General features: G+C 40.7%; 1 protein-coding gene across 1 annotated transcript in view; it reads right to left on the bottom strand.

The window, feature by feature from the left end:
* ARSJ (arylsulfatase family member J) overlaps window positions 1–2,453 on the bottom strand; it is a 66,539-nt gene extending 64,086 nt beyond the window's left edge. Inside the window, exon 1 of the mRNA XM_007454802.1 lies at window positions 1,778–2,453. Within this exon, the coding sequence (XP_007454864.1) occupies window positions 1,778–2,178 (401 nt within the window). The 5' untranslated portion in view covers window positions 2,179–2,453. The remainder of the gene's footprint in view (window positions 1–1,777) is intronic.
* Window positions 2,454–15,308: the final 12,855 nt, after the last annotated feature.

Below are 15,308 nucleotides of genomic sequence, written 5' to 3' on the forward strand. Positions count from 1 at the left end.
TCTTTATGACCATTTATTTCATAAACCAAATATAAGAGTGTTTGGATTAGACATGAAGAACTTGACCCACAGGCCATCAAATGGACTTGTTATTTTCCAGCCAACAATCTTCTCCTTTATAAATACCAAATGCCCTTGACTTTCTGATGCCACAGTTAACCTTTAAAATGACTCTGAAGTACAGTGAGTCTTCTTTACTCTCCCACTGAAGAGAGGAAAGGACTGTTTTTTTTTCTTTTCTGGCAGTGATGCTAACTTGTGACAGTTTGCTAAGCAGTAGAAATCATATATTAAGCAAAAGTCTCTGCAAGACAGAGATTACTACAAAATAGTCTTTATTTTTCCAATGGATACTGGCTACTCTTATAGGATCCAATTCCAAGAACAACTTCACTGAAGCAAGGGTCCCCTGGAACTGAAATCACAAGACTCATACACTGAAACCATAAGGCTTTTCTTCTACCTCTGTCCAGTGGCAGCTGGACCTCTGCGTCTCCTAGTTTATCTCAGTTCCACAGGCTGAATTTGGACATGCAAATCAGTTATAGTAACCTACATTCTGACAGGATAGAGTAAAAATATGAAAATGAGTGAACACCCTAAGTAGAATATTTAGCAGTTTAGCAAAGCAACGATAATACTAAAAACACTTACTTAAGTATCCTAATAATCTGCTTTTTCTTAGAGTTAATCAGAAAATTCCCAGATGTGTGAGGAGCAGCAGAAAACTTCAGATGAAGTTTAACTCATGCTGAGCATTTACAACTGTTATCTTCTCCCATTTTGAGAACTACCCTGGTAATTACACATTGCCTTCCTTAGTGATCCTGTGAGAGAAAATTACTTATCAAAGACCCAAATAGAGTCACATGTACACTGGTCAGATTTTACACTGCCTTCCATACGTTTCTTTGGCCCCTCTTCTGTGATTACCTGTGGCTTTGATTATTCAGTCCCAGATTTAAGAATAAACCAAGAGGGACTTCCCTGGTGGCACAGTGGTTAAGAATCCGCCTGCCAACGCAGGGGACACAGGTTTGAGCCCTGGCCCGGGAAGATCCACATGCCGTGGAGCAACTAAGCCCATGCACCACAACTACTGAGCCTGCGCTCTAGAGCCTGCAAGCCATAACTACTGAAGCCCATGTGCCACAACTAATGAAGCTCACGCGCTTAGAGCCAATGCTCTGCAACAAGAGAAGCCACCCCAATGAGAAGCCCGCGCACTGCAACCAAGAGTAGCCCCTGCTCACTGCAACTAGAGAAAGCCCATGCACAGCAACAAAGACCCAACGCAGCCAAAAATAAATAAAATTAAAAAAAAAAAAGAAGAATAAACCAAGAGTCCAGAAAAAATTTGGTCTGTTTTCCTTATCAATGATGGTGACTGTGAATTCTACTGTGACACCTGAAACAAAATCTGAACATGCTCAAAAGCCAAAATAGATTTAGAAAAGGAGAACACTTCTGGAGACCTCTGGTTGGTAGGTAGGAGTTTACAAGTCCTGATCTCATTTTAAAACTCTGAAGGCCCTTCACAGCAGGCTCTGAGAGTAAGAAAAATGAGACTAAACTAGTGATGAGACTTTCAAGATCATCAACTGGACATCCATTTTAATTCCCACCACAACTAAATGCATTTGATCCATTCATTCATTCACTCATTCATACATTTAGTTCCCCATATCTTCTGCAACTCCAGTAAGTTAGGAGCTGGATCATAATTAAGTGCTTAATATATCTCCGAGGAATAAATATATGAAGGAGTAACACTTACTTTCCAGTAATAAACTGACTCCTGGACGGTGTGCAAATAGGCTGGACATAGTAGTTCTCCAGTTTAACTCCTTCGGCAGCAAGCTTGTCAAGAGTGGGAGTCTTTATCTCCGATCCGTGGTAACCCACATCTCTAAATCCCTGATCATCCGCTAGGATGAAAATGAGATGGGGCTGGGAGATGGTAGTTATGCTGGGCTCCGGTCTCTCTCCAGTTTGAGGTCGCAAAGCCCCTTCCTCTTCCTCCTCCAAGCCCTGGCCCCAGGACAGGTAACCGTAGGTGAGGAGGCTGAGGACCCAGAAGCCTGCCAGCACCCCCATGGCTAGCATCTTTCCGGGCCAGACCCAGGCCTGCGGAGGAAGTGGCGGCGGCGGAGGTCCCGCGCAGCCCCTGGGGGCCATTCACTCTGGTCCCGGCTGAAACTCCAAGGCAGAACAACGCACCGCGCGCCGCCGCTGGCGCACACATGTACGCAGGAGGGGTAGAACCAACAGGCGGTGGAGGTGGAGGGTCTCCAACTGGAAAGAAGTCCGTGCTCCTCTCAGCTGTCAACACGTCCAACAACTTTAATCTTCTATACGTGGTGGCTTAGAGGATAGGACGCGTCGGAGACCAAGGAGTCGCTTTGCTCCATCAAATCGCACTTTTTCCTCCTCCTCCTCGCTCCCCAAAGTAGCTTCCACACAAAAAGTTAATGCCTCCACCCAAAAGTTCTCAAGAGGAAAAAAAAATCAAGTAAGGAATTGATAATCACCTTGGGCAGGAACTTTTCGTGGCCATAACTTTTCGCCCTCGAGGTGGAGGAGTGAGGTTCTCCCGGGGGCGCGCGCACCGTTGGTTGCGGGGTCGACCGTAGGTCCGGCAGTCCCGTCACCTGGAAAGTACTGGGAAGTGGAACCGCCAAAAAAGAGCTCTTACCCATGCAGATAACAAGCAGCATGCAGTGAACCGGCCGCCGGATCACTCTCTCCACTTTTCCAGAGCTATTTCTCTCGGTCTTCTCCGAGGCGTTTGCCAATCTCCCCGACACTCACCAGGCGGCGAAATGACAAAAACAGCCCGTTTTACTGATCTCCCTCCACCGCTGACCACCTCTTCTCCGCGGGAACTTCGGGCAGCGGTTCCTTCTCTCCGCTGCTGGAGCGCACGGGGACCGAAGTGGGTCCCTGACCCCGTGCACGCTCCACGCCAAGCCCACTTGGTCTCCCTGGGTTGGTGGCCCGGCGGAGGCGCCGCAAGCTGCGTGCGTTTTGTCAGAGAACTTACTTAGTTTTGGCACTCGGAGTTCTTTGCTGCCTCCACCCTCTTTTCTCTCCAGTGAATCACACAACTGTACTCTCTGCTTTAGCTCCCCCAGGAAGAGGGGGAGGGGTAAAGCCGGTTTAGAGGTTCGATCTTTTTCCTTTTCGGGAGGAGGAGGGAGGAGGGAGGGGAGGTTTTGCCGGAGAGAGAGCTGCCCGCTGCTTGAGCCCTACTGGATCCAGGGGCATCCGCCTGGGCTACCGCTTCCCTGGGTCTCGAGGACTGCCCTCCATCCTCCGGAGAGGGGGAAAACGGCGGCGGGAACGGGGAAGGGTGAAGTGGGCGCTTCTTCTCACGGGTCTGCAAATCAAGAGCCCGCTCTCCCATTCCGAATGCTGTGCATGCAAACTTTTTCTAGCTTCTGGAGGGAGTGAGAGAGGAAGAGCAGGAGAAACAACAAATTGCGTAGATAACACTCCTTCCTTCCTCTTCTGGTTTTCCTTCTCTAGTCTCTCTCCTCCTCCCAATTTTTCCTACTTCTTTTATTCCCGCCTCCTTTTTTTTTTTTTTTTTTTTTTAACAGTCCCGACTACAAGTTAAGCTGGATTCCCTTTCCCTATTGCTGGCCTTTACTGCCTGACTTCCTCATTAGCGTCTCTCTACACGAAGATACTGAAATCGCCTTCTCCTTACATTTCCACAAACTTACCCTTAGCGTGTCTCCAGCCAAGAACATGGGGAGGAAGAGGAGTTTACACATCTCACCCTCAGGAACCATGAGGCCGGTCTGCACTCCTACAGTACAGAAACCACCATTTCCCATCTAGAAGTTTGGGGAACTTTGTCCCCCCCCCCCTTTTTTATAACTATGTGGAGTAAAGCAAAAGCTTGTCCTGATTGTGAAGATATGCCTGCTTTTACTAGAGTCTTGTTTTTAAATCCCTGCTCAAAGACAGGAATGGGATTTATAGTATCTGTAGGGGGAGGCAATTAATGCCAAGAGCCACTGAGACATGCTTTCTCCCCTCCCCAAATTCATTCAGTAGTTATTTATTGAGCACCTATGTGCTGGCACATAAAATGTCAGATTCTCCCAATTGCCTAGGTATAAATCTAAGTTTAATTTAGCCATTTACTTATTTTTATTTATCTACTTATTTTATTGAAGTATAGTTGATTTACAATGTTATATTCTGTCCTGTTGCTAAAGTTCCTGTTAAGTTTCTAAGCAAAACATTAGTCAAATGGAAATTTAACATCGTTGAAACTTGCAGTGTGCACTATGCAGTTATTTTTGCTAACATGTGTAGCCTTCTACTAGTCTGTTCTCTTCCCTGAGGCCATTCTGGTTAGTCTGTGGAGAGGTGGGCAGTTTTAGAAGACCTGCTTGCAAATGTGATCTTGGCAATTCTGTGAGTTAAATCACCAAATGTGTAATGAGTGAACTGAGTATTGGGAGATTGAAAGCACTGTGAGGTAATGCTCCCAGCTCTGTGGGTCTAGCCAGGTGCTTGAGTAGAAAAGATGTAAATAAACATTCAGATCAATCCAGCTACTTTTAGTTGGAGAGGGTCAATGACATAATACAAGAAGTGTCCATGTTGCTATACAAGAAAGAGGGCCATTTTCAGTTCAGATTTCAAGCAAGAGTAAAAAAAATAAACGTTAACATTTACCAAATACTTACGATGTGCTAACCATAACACTCTATGTACTGATAAACACACACACACACATATCTGTAAGTATTTATACAGTGTTTTATACACTTTACCTCCTTTCCTTCTTCACCAACCTTATAAGATATCCACCCATTCAACAAATATTTGAGGAGCTGGGCCAGTGCTGGAGGCTGGAAATATAATCGTGAACTACGTCAGGTATAGCCTCTGCTCTAGTGGAACTTACATTGTGGTAGGGAAGAAATATACTGATAAACTAATCATTCCTAAACTCTAATACCTACTATTCTGTGGTATTCTGTATAAGTATTCAGATAAGTATTCAAAAGAGAAGGAACAAAATTCCAAGACATTTTAAAACAAAGTAAGCTGACTTAGTGTGGTTAGTGGGTAAGGTGGTACAAGGAAGTAACCTTAAAACTGAGGGAGATGTTATATTGTTTATTATCCTCTTTTGCAGGAAATTTAGACTTAGAAATCAGTCTGACTTTAAAACCCATATTTTTCAAAAGCTGTTCTTCCCACAAGTGGCTTTAAGATGTTTTCCAGCCATACAGCACAGAAAGAACACAGCTGCCAGAGTCAGAGAATTCTAATCCCCACACAAGGCATGCAGACTATCCACACACAGGATGGAAAGGCAGAACTCAGCCCTAAAAAGGCCATTTCTGGAGTAACACTAAAGGAGACTAAGAACTACTTACAGTTAGTAATAAGAGCCAAGAAACAAGAATGGTCATGCCATGGAGACCAAAGGAGATGTGACTCAAAGGGGAAAATGCATCAGCTGAGTGCCCCACCCACGGTAGGATATAGGTAAGGATTATTTCCACATACATAAGACTTGAGAATGAAATCAGAGGCTGTTGAATGGCCTATGCTTTATTGTACCTATATTGATATTTTAAATACATAAACTTTGCATTTCTAATTATAGGATTGGTTTCATGCACTCTAAGCAATAGTTTTAACATTCTCATGAAATCCCAAGTTAAAGACCCTCAATATCTTATGATTCTTTCCTGAGCTGGCATCTTGGTGTTCAGGCATCAGGTTCCCTTGTGGAATCACATCTTAGGTTTATTTTGGCTTGGATGTGGTCACATTGCAAATACACTACTCTAGTTATGGAATGATTTTATAAAAATTAAAGATACTATTTGATTCAATTAAAAAGATGAGAAAAGCAGAATTGCTTAGAGGTGAAATTAGTGTGAACCAATTATTCAGGTAAAGCTTAATCAAGAGATGGGATTGAAGCTATGCCTTAAAGTATGATGGAAATTTGGAAAGGAGGAGAAGTTAAAGGAAGGACATTTCAGATAAAAGGAAAGAGAATACCAACTGGCCAAGACACAGTTGGACTGGGAGAGTTTGGAAAATAATGTTAGAATGTTCAAGTGACACCAGATGTTGAAGGACTTTGAAAAGCTATGAAGGGATGGAGCTTGATTCTGAGGGCATTAGGAGTGATGAGGTCCTTTAAACAGGACATAATATGATAAAATATTCTACTAAATCTTATTTAGGTTATTTCTGGGATTTGTAGAGATAGAAGCTACAAATGAATTGCTTCAGTCCATAAAAGTTTGAGGAGTTGTAGTTTTACCCTGAGAATACTAAGTCTATTGAAGTTTTTTGTTTTAAAGCAAGACGTGATGAAAAATATAAGAAATCACAGAACATTTTTAGGGAGAGATTTGAGGGAGTAAAGACTAGACTCACACAACTGCCACAATGTGTAAAATTTCTACAGCAATATATATTTTAGGATAAAGGACTATGCTATGGCTATGCCATCTGATGGGAGATAGGCATTCACTGAAAGTTTAGAAAGAAGTAAGTAATCAACTAAGAGGAACACATGGGACAAAGGAATAAGGGACACAAGATAGGACCTCCTTTGATTGGATAATGTTAAAGGAAAAAAATGAGTAGGGTAAATTGGCAGGATGGTCACTACTGGAGAGGGGAGATCAGAATAAGGCACCATAGTGTGGCCTGGGGCTCCTCAGGGGACAGACCAAGGGTAGTAGATGGCTAAGGGTGGAGGGTGGAATGAAGGAGTGGATAGGAGGAGCCTATCAGTAAATAGAGAAGCTAAGAAAAATCACAGATAAGCAGTAAAATGTGTAGTTGCACAGAATTTCTTTGAAACATTTATGTTAAGCCTCACCATAAAGATGACATTTCCTGTAGCACAGTATGCATGGACAGAATTGCCCCAGCTTACAAGTTGCATACATCTAAACAAGTTTTGTTTGTTGGTGTTTTTTGCCTAGTAGGATAGCATGCCTACTACACTGTTTCCTTTTCTTCTGTAGGTTATTTATTTTCAACTAAACATTTACTCAGATGCTTAAAAGATACAGCTAATTTTTAAATGCAGCTTTAAAAAAATGTGAAAATGGTCAATCTAGGGATCTACAGACTATTAAAAGATTTAAAATCCTAATTGCTGCTTGTTTGGGTTTATAAGTATATTAAGTTCTTAAAAATGAAGGCTATTACTAAGTTTAAGCTCATACACAAATTGTCTAAAACAAGTTTGTCCTAATATAGTCATCTTCACATGAATTCCATATAATAAACTCCTTATTAATCATTATTAACTCTTTTTTTAGGCTGTGGATCTAAGGCTACTTTGAGCCATTGTCACAAGAAACAACAGCTCGCTGAATAAGACCAAGTAGGATGGTTAAATGCCTGGTTTAGTAATTGAGATCATTTCCCCTTTTTTGGAAAGTCTCTGTTGAAATAAGCTATAATAATTTATAAAGAAAACATGAGACACCAAAGTTTCAGCTGTGTAAAACTGTGGTTACCCAAAAGTAGCAAGGTTTCTGACATCAGAAACTCAGGAAATCTGAATTCTCAAAGAAGAGATCTTTCTTCCATTCTATAAACATCTTTATGTGAAAGCAGACTTTTAAACAAATTGTTTATTATGGGAAAGCATGGTAATTTCTATAATTTTAAAATCTGTTTTTATGGATTAAATTATAAATAAAATTCTATATCATTTACATAGCAATTTTCTGTTTACAGTATCAATTCCTAAGCCTGGCTGCTCAATAGAATCCTTTAGTGATTTTTTAAAAAAGGATTTTCCCAGCTCCACCCAAAACCTAAATCAAAATATCCAAAGTCTGAAAATATCTATATTAGAAAAAACTTTCCGGGTGATTCTCATGTGTATTGAGTTTTGAGCACCACTGATTTAGAACCTAAAGCATCAAGAAGTTTTCATGCGATTGCTTAATGGATAAGGTTGGTGCCATCTACCAAATATAATATGGGAAACACAGCTGAAAAATAGGTAGATAAGTCTAGAGTCAGCACATCTGAGGACTGAGCACCTAGTTCCTGTAAGATGGCAGGAAGAAGTACAGTTGGGATATGGCTAAACCACCAGGATCTAGAAAAGAAGGGAGAGGCATTAAAGTCTAAGGGGGTGATTATGTGGGACAGCAGTCTGTGCAGGCATTGGTGGATTCAGAAACACTCAAAGGGAAGACCAGCAGGAAGAGCTAAGTTTGGAATCCAGCTCCTCCATAGATGTCTTTGGGTAAAATTCCTGTTACTACCCTGTGGCATGGACCAAAGGTGTAGGGTGCTGACCTCCTGATATTGATGTGGTGTAGTGTCTGGTCTCAATGGGGCTAGACAGATGTGAAATCCAAAGTCAAGGCTAAGCAGTAAGAGTAAGTGCTTGATCAGATATCCAGGGAAGTAGCATATTCCTGATTATGGACTTTATGAATCTATAACAATCATATGAATTTAAGAATATAAGAATCAATTGAACCAAAGAATAAAAATTGTATGAAATTTATAAGATATTCAGTAGTAAAATCAATAGAAGTTAGTGACTGGAGAAAAAGAATGAGGGAGGAATGAATGATTATACCTAGTTTCTGGCTTGGAGAAATTGAATGAATGGTGGTACCATTTATATGGTAGGAGTCATGAAAGAACTAGCAGGTTTGGGGAGTAGACAGCAAATAATTACTTTAGTGTTGTTGAATTTGAGGTCTGTGAGGCATCTCAATGAAGGAGTACAATAGTTAGGTGGATATATGGGTCTGGACCTCAGGGAATAGGGCAGAACAGAAAATTTCATCCACACCTAGAGTGGGTAAAATTTCCCAGGGAAAGGTGGAAAGTGGGAGTGAGAAAGGGCCTAGGACAGAACTATTTAAGGATAGGGAAGATGAAATGGGGCCCACAAGGAGACTAGGAAGTAGCAAGAGAAATATAACGGCAAAGGGGACACCATTTATTGAACATTACTTAATAATGGCATGGTGCCAGCACTATATAAAACGGTTTTTCATGAACTGTCTCAGTGTTCTTCACAACCATACCTTTACTTATACAGGTGTTATTATTTTATAACAAAGTGGGGAGCAAGAGAAGGACATCAAAGAGAATAGTATATCAAATAGCCAAGAACCAGAGAACCAGCACACCAGGAAGTGGGAGAGGTCAATAGAGTCAAGAGTAAAGAGGACAGTGAGATAAAGAACACAGTAGGTGTTAGTTCATTGGGATAAGTTCTCTGTGAATAGCTTACTAAAGCTTATTTCTCATCTGTGTTTACCAACATTGACAATGATAAAGCTCTAAAGTTTTGAAGTATTGATAACAAAGTAGGTTGAAAAATAAAACAAGTTTTAGTCCAAAATCTATAAAGAAAAACCCTAATAATCATCAAATAATATAAATGTTAGAATAAACTAGATGAGACATGTGGAGTCCTTACAAAGAAAAGTATATATTTATATTGGAAGATGAAAAAATTTGAATAAATGGTTTTGAATAAACTTTCTTCAAAACGAAGGACCAAATATTGTAAAGATAGTTAAAAGCATGCATCTAGAGCCATTCTGCCCATTTGCTAGCTAGTAAGTTACTTATCTTCTCTTTGCCTCATTTTTCTCATTTGTAAAATGGGGATAGTAATAGTACCTAATGGATAGTGTGGCATATTACTTAGCTGTTGCCAAACAGTGCTGCTTAACAAACCACTCCAAAACTCAATAGCTAAAAACAACAATAATTTAGTCTTACAGATCTGTGCATCTGCTGGGCCAGCTCTGCTCCAAGTGTTTCCCATCTCCTCCTGCGTTCAGTGGGATAGACGCAGGTTCTTCTCATGGCAATGGCTGAAGCACAGAGAGCAAGCCCAGCCAAGCAAGCACATACCAACACTCAGCTTATCTCCTCATGTGCCATTGGCCAATGCAAATCTTATGACCAAGCCCAGAGTCAAGGGGTAGAAAATACACCCTTCCCAGGATTAGGCCATGACAAAGCTGTGGATACAGGAAGAGTTGAAGAAATAGGGCCAATAATTAAATAGACCAAAGTTTTTTTTTTTTTTTTCCAAAGTTGTTTTGAGAATTAAATGAGTCAATATTTGAAAAGCACATAGAACAATGCTTGGTCCATTGTAAACATTATTAATGTTTGTTTTAATTTGCTATTACTATGATAATTATTCCTAAATTATAAATTATTCCTAAGTTTAATGGGTTTAATGTCATTGAGTCAAAACCTCTATCTGATGATAATTCAGAACTCAACATAAGGTCATCTCAAAAAGAAGAGTTATAGGAAGGCCCCAGCCTTACCAGGTAGTAGAACATATTACTGTACAACAATAATTAAACCCTGATTAATTAAAGAAAGAAGAGGCCAAAAATGGATTTGATGTTATAGGAAAACATATATGAAAATAAACTTTTCAAAATGAGAGAAAGGTTAAAGACAGAGTGATGAACATAATACTTGGATAATTATGTAACCATACTAAAAAAATGAATAATTAGCACACACCAAGAGAAAAACATATCTAGTTGAAGTTGGAGAGCTTAAAAAAGTTTAAATGAAGGAAACGCCAACAGAAAATTTAATTGACTATATGTCAGGTATATGGGGAAACTATTTTATTTTCAGTTTTTAAATGATACAGAAATTTCAATGGTAAAGATTGATTATGAAATACTTTTAACAGACTATTACATCAGAAGTTTTAATAAAGGTGCCAAGATTCAAGCTGTGATTTTCCAAAGAGGTATGCCAGAACAAGATACCAGTTTTCAAAGGAGATTATTAAAAACAAGTTTGACAACTCTTAAAATTCTTACCTATGCCAAGGCAATAAAGGGTCAGAGTGTGTAGAGATTAGAAAGGATTTGTGAAGACATATTTTTATAAAGTTGTTGGTGTGCCCTGAGAACACCTAAACCTGCCTCTAAACCTGCCTACATGGGTCCAAGGTGGGAGATACTGACTCTGAGGTCCTGTGGTCTGGTACCTGGTTGTTGCTTGAGACACATCAGGACAGGTTGTCAATGAACCAAAGGAAGAGACGGGTTTACAGGGGCTGGCCAGCTCTCCCAGAGTTTGGTGGGGCAAAGGATGCTCGACTGTTCCCTGGAAACCAGATGTGGGCCATATGTGAAAGGAAGCAGGCCTGGAATTGTCTCAGGTCCTGTTCAGGAAGGTCTCCTGCAGGCTCAGGCAGACTTCCATAAAGAGAATCAAGGGGTAGCTGTCCATTCTGAGGGGCTGACTCTTTAGAATATGCCTAGAGACGCCTGTTCCCATGTCAAGGGAATTGCAGATAAGACACTGTGGGGGGCCCACATGAAGAAAAGTCACCCTGAGCACCTGCTAGGCCCAGATGCATCACAGGCATCATTCAAGAACGTACTTGACTCACCTACCTGTTCTCCCTCCCTGCACACTGATCCTAGAGGAGTAGAAGTTGAGGTTAACAAGCTAGAGAAGAAGAAGAGGAAATACTAGGCAGGGAACAGGGAACTGGAAAAATACTCTAGGTTTCCAGGCTGAAGTAGTACTGATCTGGGGAACAGACAGAAGATTTGCTTTAAATGAAGCTCAGAGTTTTCCTAATTATGTATGACTGGGGATCCTAATTCTGAATTAAGATCAGGTTCTGTGATGTACCACGACCACAGATTATTTGTTATTTGTGAGTGAGCCTAGAAGTCTGAGGGCAAGAGACATTAGGCCCACAGAATTTAAAGGAACACTGAGAAATAAAAACAAAGTTGTTGTTAGAATCTGCTGGTTGTGCTTGTTCAACGTAATAGATATAAAATTTTAACTGTGTGAAAATTAATTTACAAAGCTAAACCCTAAAAGGAAAATAAGCTGGTAAAATACTTCTAGTACTATAGCAAGAAAAGAGATCATATGTTTTCCATATAAAGAGTTCATTCGAATTTATAAAATATCCTGACCACCAATAATTAGTATGTAAAGAAGTTGGGCAAACAATTAATGCAAATAGAAATGGATAAAAAGAAAGTAAAAACATTATCTTATTTGTAATGAAAGGAATATAAAGTAAAGCAAATTATCATACTTTTTTTTTTTTTTGCGGTACACGGGCCTCTCACTGTTGCAGCCTTTCCCGTTGCGGAGCACAGGCTCCGGACGCGCAGGCTCAGCGGCCATGACTCACGGGCGCAGCCGCTCCGCGGCATGTGGGATCTTCCCGGACTGGGGCACGAATCTGTGTCCCCTGCATCGGCAGGCGGACTCTCAACCACTGCGCCACCAGGGAAGCCCTATCATACATTTTTATACCTATTAAGTTAGTAAAAAGAACATTATATGATATATAATATTAGTAAGATTGGCGTGAAATTGGTACTCCTCTGAGAGCATTGGTTTGATATACCCTTTAAGCATAATACGTATCACAATATCGTATCACAAACGATACAGATATCTCAACATATTAGCTCAGTAACAGCATTCTTTGATACTATCCTAAGGAAATAATTCAGTAGAATAAAAAAGGTATATTGATGAAAACGGTCATGGGAGCACTATTTATATATAATGCAAGGGAGTGAAAACAGTTTAACAGGACACAGCAAGAAGGAAAGCCTCAGAGTTGTGAATCAGATGTGGTTTCATGGTCATATTCTTCCTTCTGTCTCTTTGTGATTTAGGGCAATTCACTTAACTCTTCTGAGCCTCAGTGACATCAGGTAAAAATAAAGAGTGAGAAGAATTCTAGCCCTAAAATTATACCCTTTGTTTCTTTTTTTTATTCCTTTTCTCGCTCCTTAATAAAAGTACAGGCTTTCTAGGCCTTAAGCCTGTTGGATACCAGCTAAATTGATAAGGTCAGAGAGGTTTCAAAACAGAAGCCAGAGAAGAATTTATGTATTTTCAAAGAATACTATATCATCTTCTCACAGTGAAATTTCATATAGGTATTCACTGTAGGTTCACATATCTTGCTTTATTAAAAAATATCCTCCGGCTTCCCTGGTGGCGCAGAGGTTGAGAGTCTGCCCGCTGGTGCGGGGGACGCGGGTTCGTGCCCCGGTCCGGGAGGATCCCACGTGCCGCGGAGCGGCTGGGCCCGTGAGCCATGGCGGCTGGGCCTGCGCGTCCGGAGCTTGTGCTCCCCAGCGGGAGGGGCCACAGCAGTAAGAGGCCCGCATACCGCGAAAAAAAAAAAATCCTAAAATTTTGTAAATATGGTACTTCTTTCCTTACTTGAAAAATAAACTACATTTGAAGACTAGATTCAAGTTTACTTCTGCTGTCCACCATGGTGCAATCTCTTTGAGCTTCAGTTTTCAGCTGCGAAGAAAGAAAATAATAACTTCCCCATCTACTTTTACAGCGTGGTTCTAAGAACCAAACTGAGATGATAAACATAAAAGTGTTTTGAAACTATCAAGCACCATATTGGTCTTTCATCTCTCCCCAGTTTTCTTAATTTTTCTGACTTCAGAAAACGCTTTGCCTCTGGAGTCTCCTGAACAAATGAATGACTCTGTGCCCATCTGAAAAGAGTGGGTAGAACTCTAAACCTAAGCCAGTGGTTGTGGAAATAGTCTGGTTAACTTTCCACATAAAAATAAGAGTTATGGATACTAAGAAGTCCACAACCAGCCAAGATCAACCCATAGTGAAAGATCATTACAGAATCATAGCTTTCTAGTATAAGGTAAACATCCTGGCTAGGCCCACCCCTAAAATTACAGAGCTGGTGTCAAGATTGAAAATGGAGGCCTATGTGCCATATATCTAAATATTTAATAGTTATGTCAAGCTAATAAATTGTTAAACAAAATAGGTTCTACCCTCCTATCTACAATGAATTCCTCTGGTTGGCTTCCGTTTGAAATCTCTGACTTCATCAATTTAGCTCATGTCTAATTTGTTTCTGCCCTAGAAATCCTGCATTCTCCTATTATAGGAAGAGCAAAGGAATATACATGGGAAACAAAGATATCATTTGAGAGCTGGAATGTATATTTACCTTCAAAATGATCTGGAAGCCTATCAAGATTAGAATTCCTGGACTTGTCAGAGTTCCCTGTCATTAGTTGGTGGTTTGAGTGGTCCTAAGTTCATGTTCATGCCTTTCTTTTCCTGTCCCTGCTCCTGCACCAGGAGGCCTTTAGACACTTAGTGTGCAGACACTCCAGACCACAGGACCAAACTGTCCATATCCCCATAAACAGCTGTGTTCTCTCCTTGATCCAGGGAGCATACTATAGGTGTGTGGTCCACCCTCAGGAGAACAGACCTGCAAAAGGGATCTTTGCATGGAATTTTGGGGTCCCATATGTTCCAAATGTGATCTAAAAGGGGGTATATGGACTCTGTGTAGGCTTCCTGCCCTCTGGGAAGGAACAGAACTGAAGGAGGGCTGGAGAGTAGGCCCTTCACAGGATGGGAACTGGGGCAGGTGCTCCTCTTGCCCAGGTCTACAGTACTCCTTCTGGCTTTTTGATTTTTCAGCCTCTTTAACTGCCCAATCTCTTTCTTACTTCCACTTTAACCACCCTTAGGCTCAGTTTCACTTTGGGCCTCCTAATCTCTCAAAGTGGGAAATCATTGTTCATGCCCTACTTCTTTCATTCCTACCAAATATATTTTTGTTATAGTTCTTTCAGTGGATGATCATTTCCTTTCTTAACATGTGTAGGCCGGCCCCTCTACTATTTATTCCCTCACTCAGCTCACATCCTCTCAATCAATTCAGATCAATTTCAAAAAAATATGCTTGTTTTGCGTCTTTGTTTTTTCCTTCCTCCTGCTTTGCCATTTGTTAAACTATCCCCTATCAAGGGTCCACTATAATTGTCAGTCATTGAACATACATACAACAGGGAATAAGACAGGCATGGTCCATGCTTTCATGGAGATTGCAGTTTACTGGTAGAATAAATAATGGCTGATTAGCTACAATTGTGATGAGTGCTTTGAAGGTGATATATCTAGTTCTATGAGAGTCTAAAACAGGGGTCCTAATCTATATGGGAGAAATCATATCCCAACTTTAGGTAAACAGCTCTATTTATTTTCTTTACTTTGGCTTCCGTGCTGCTGAGTATTGCTTGATTTCATGCTATTCAGTCTCAGGGGAGTTTTTCTTGCTGTTTAGTTATCCTTTTAATGATTTTGAAGGTTCTCTCCCACAGCTTTTGAAGGCTAAAATGTAATCAGTGTAAAGTAGGCTGTGATGTAATTGTCACCTACATGTGGTAATCTCATGCCAGAAGGATACAGCCAAATTTAAGAGAAAAGGTGACAGATGT

This window comes from Lipotes vexillifer, unplaced genomic scaffold (assembly GCF_000442215.2).
Source record: "Lipotes vexillifer unplaced genomic scaffold, Lipotes_vexillifer_v1.1 scaffold1219, whole genome shotgun sequence".
Taxonomy (NCBI): Eukaryota; Metazoa; Chordata; class Mammalia; order Artiodactyla; family Lipotidae; genus Lipotes; species Lipotes vexillifer.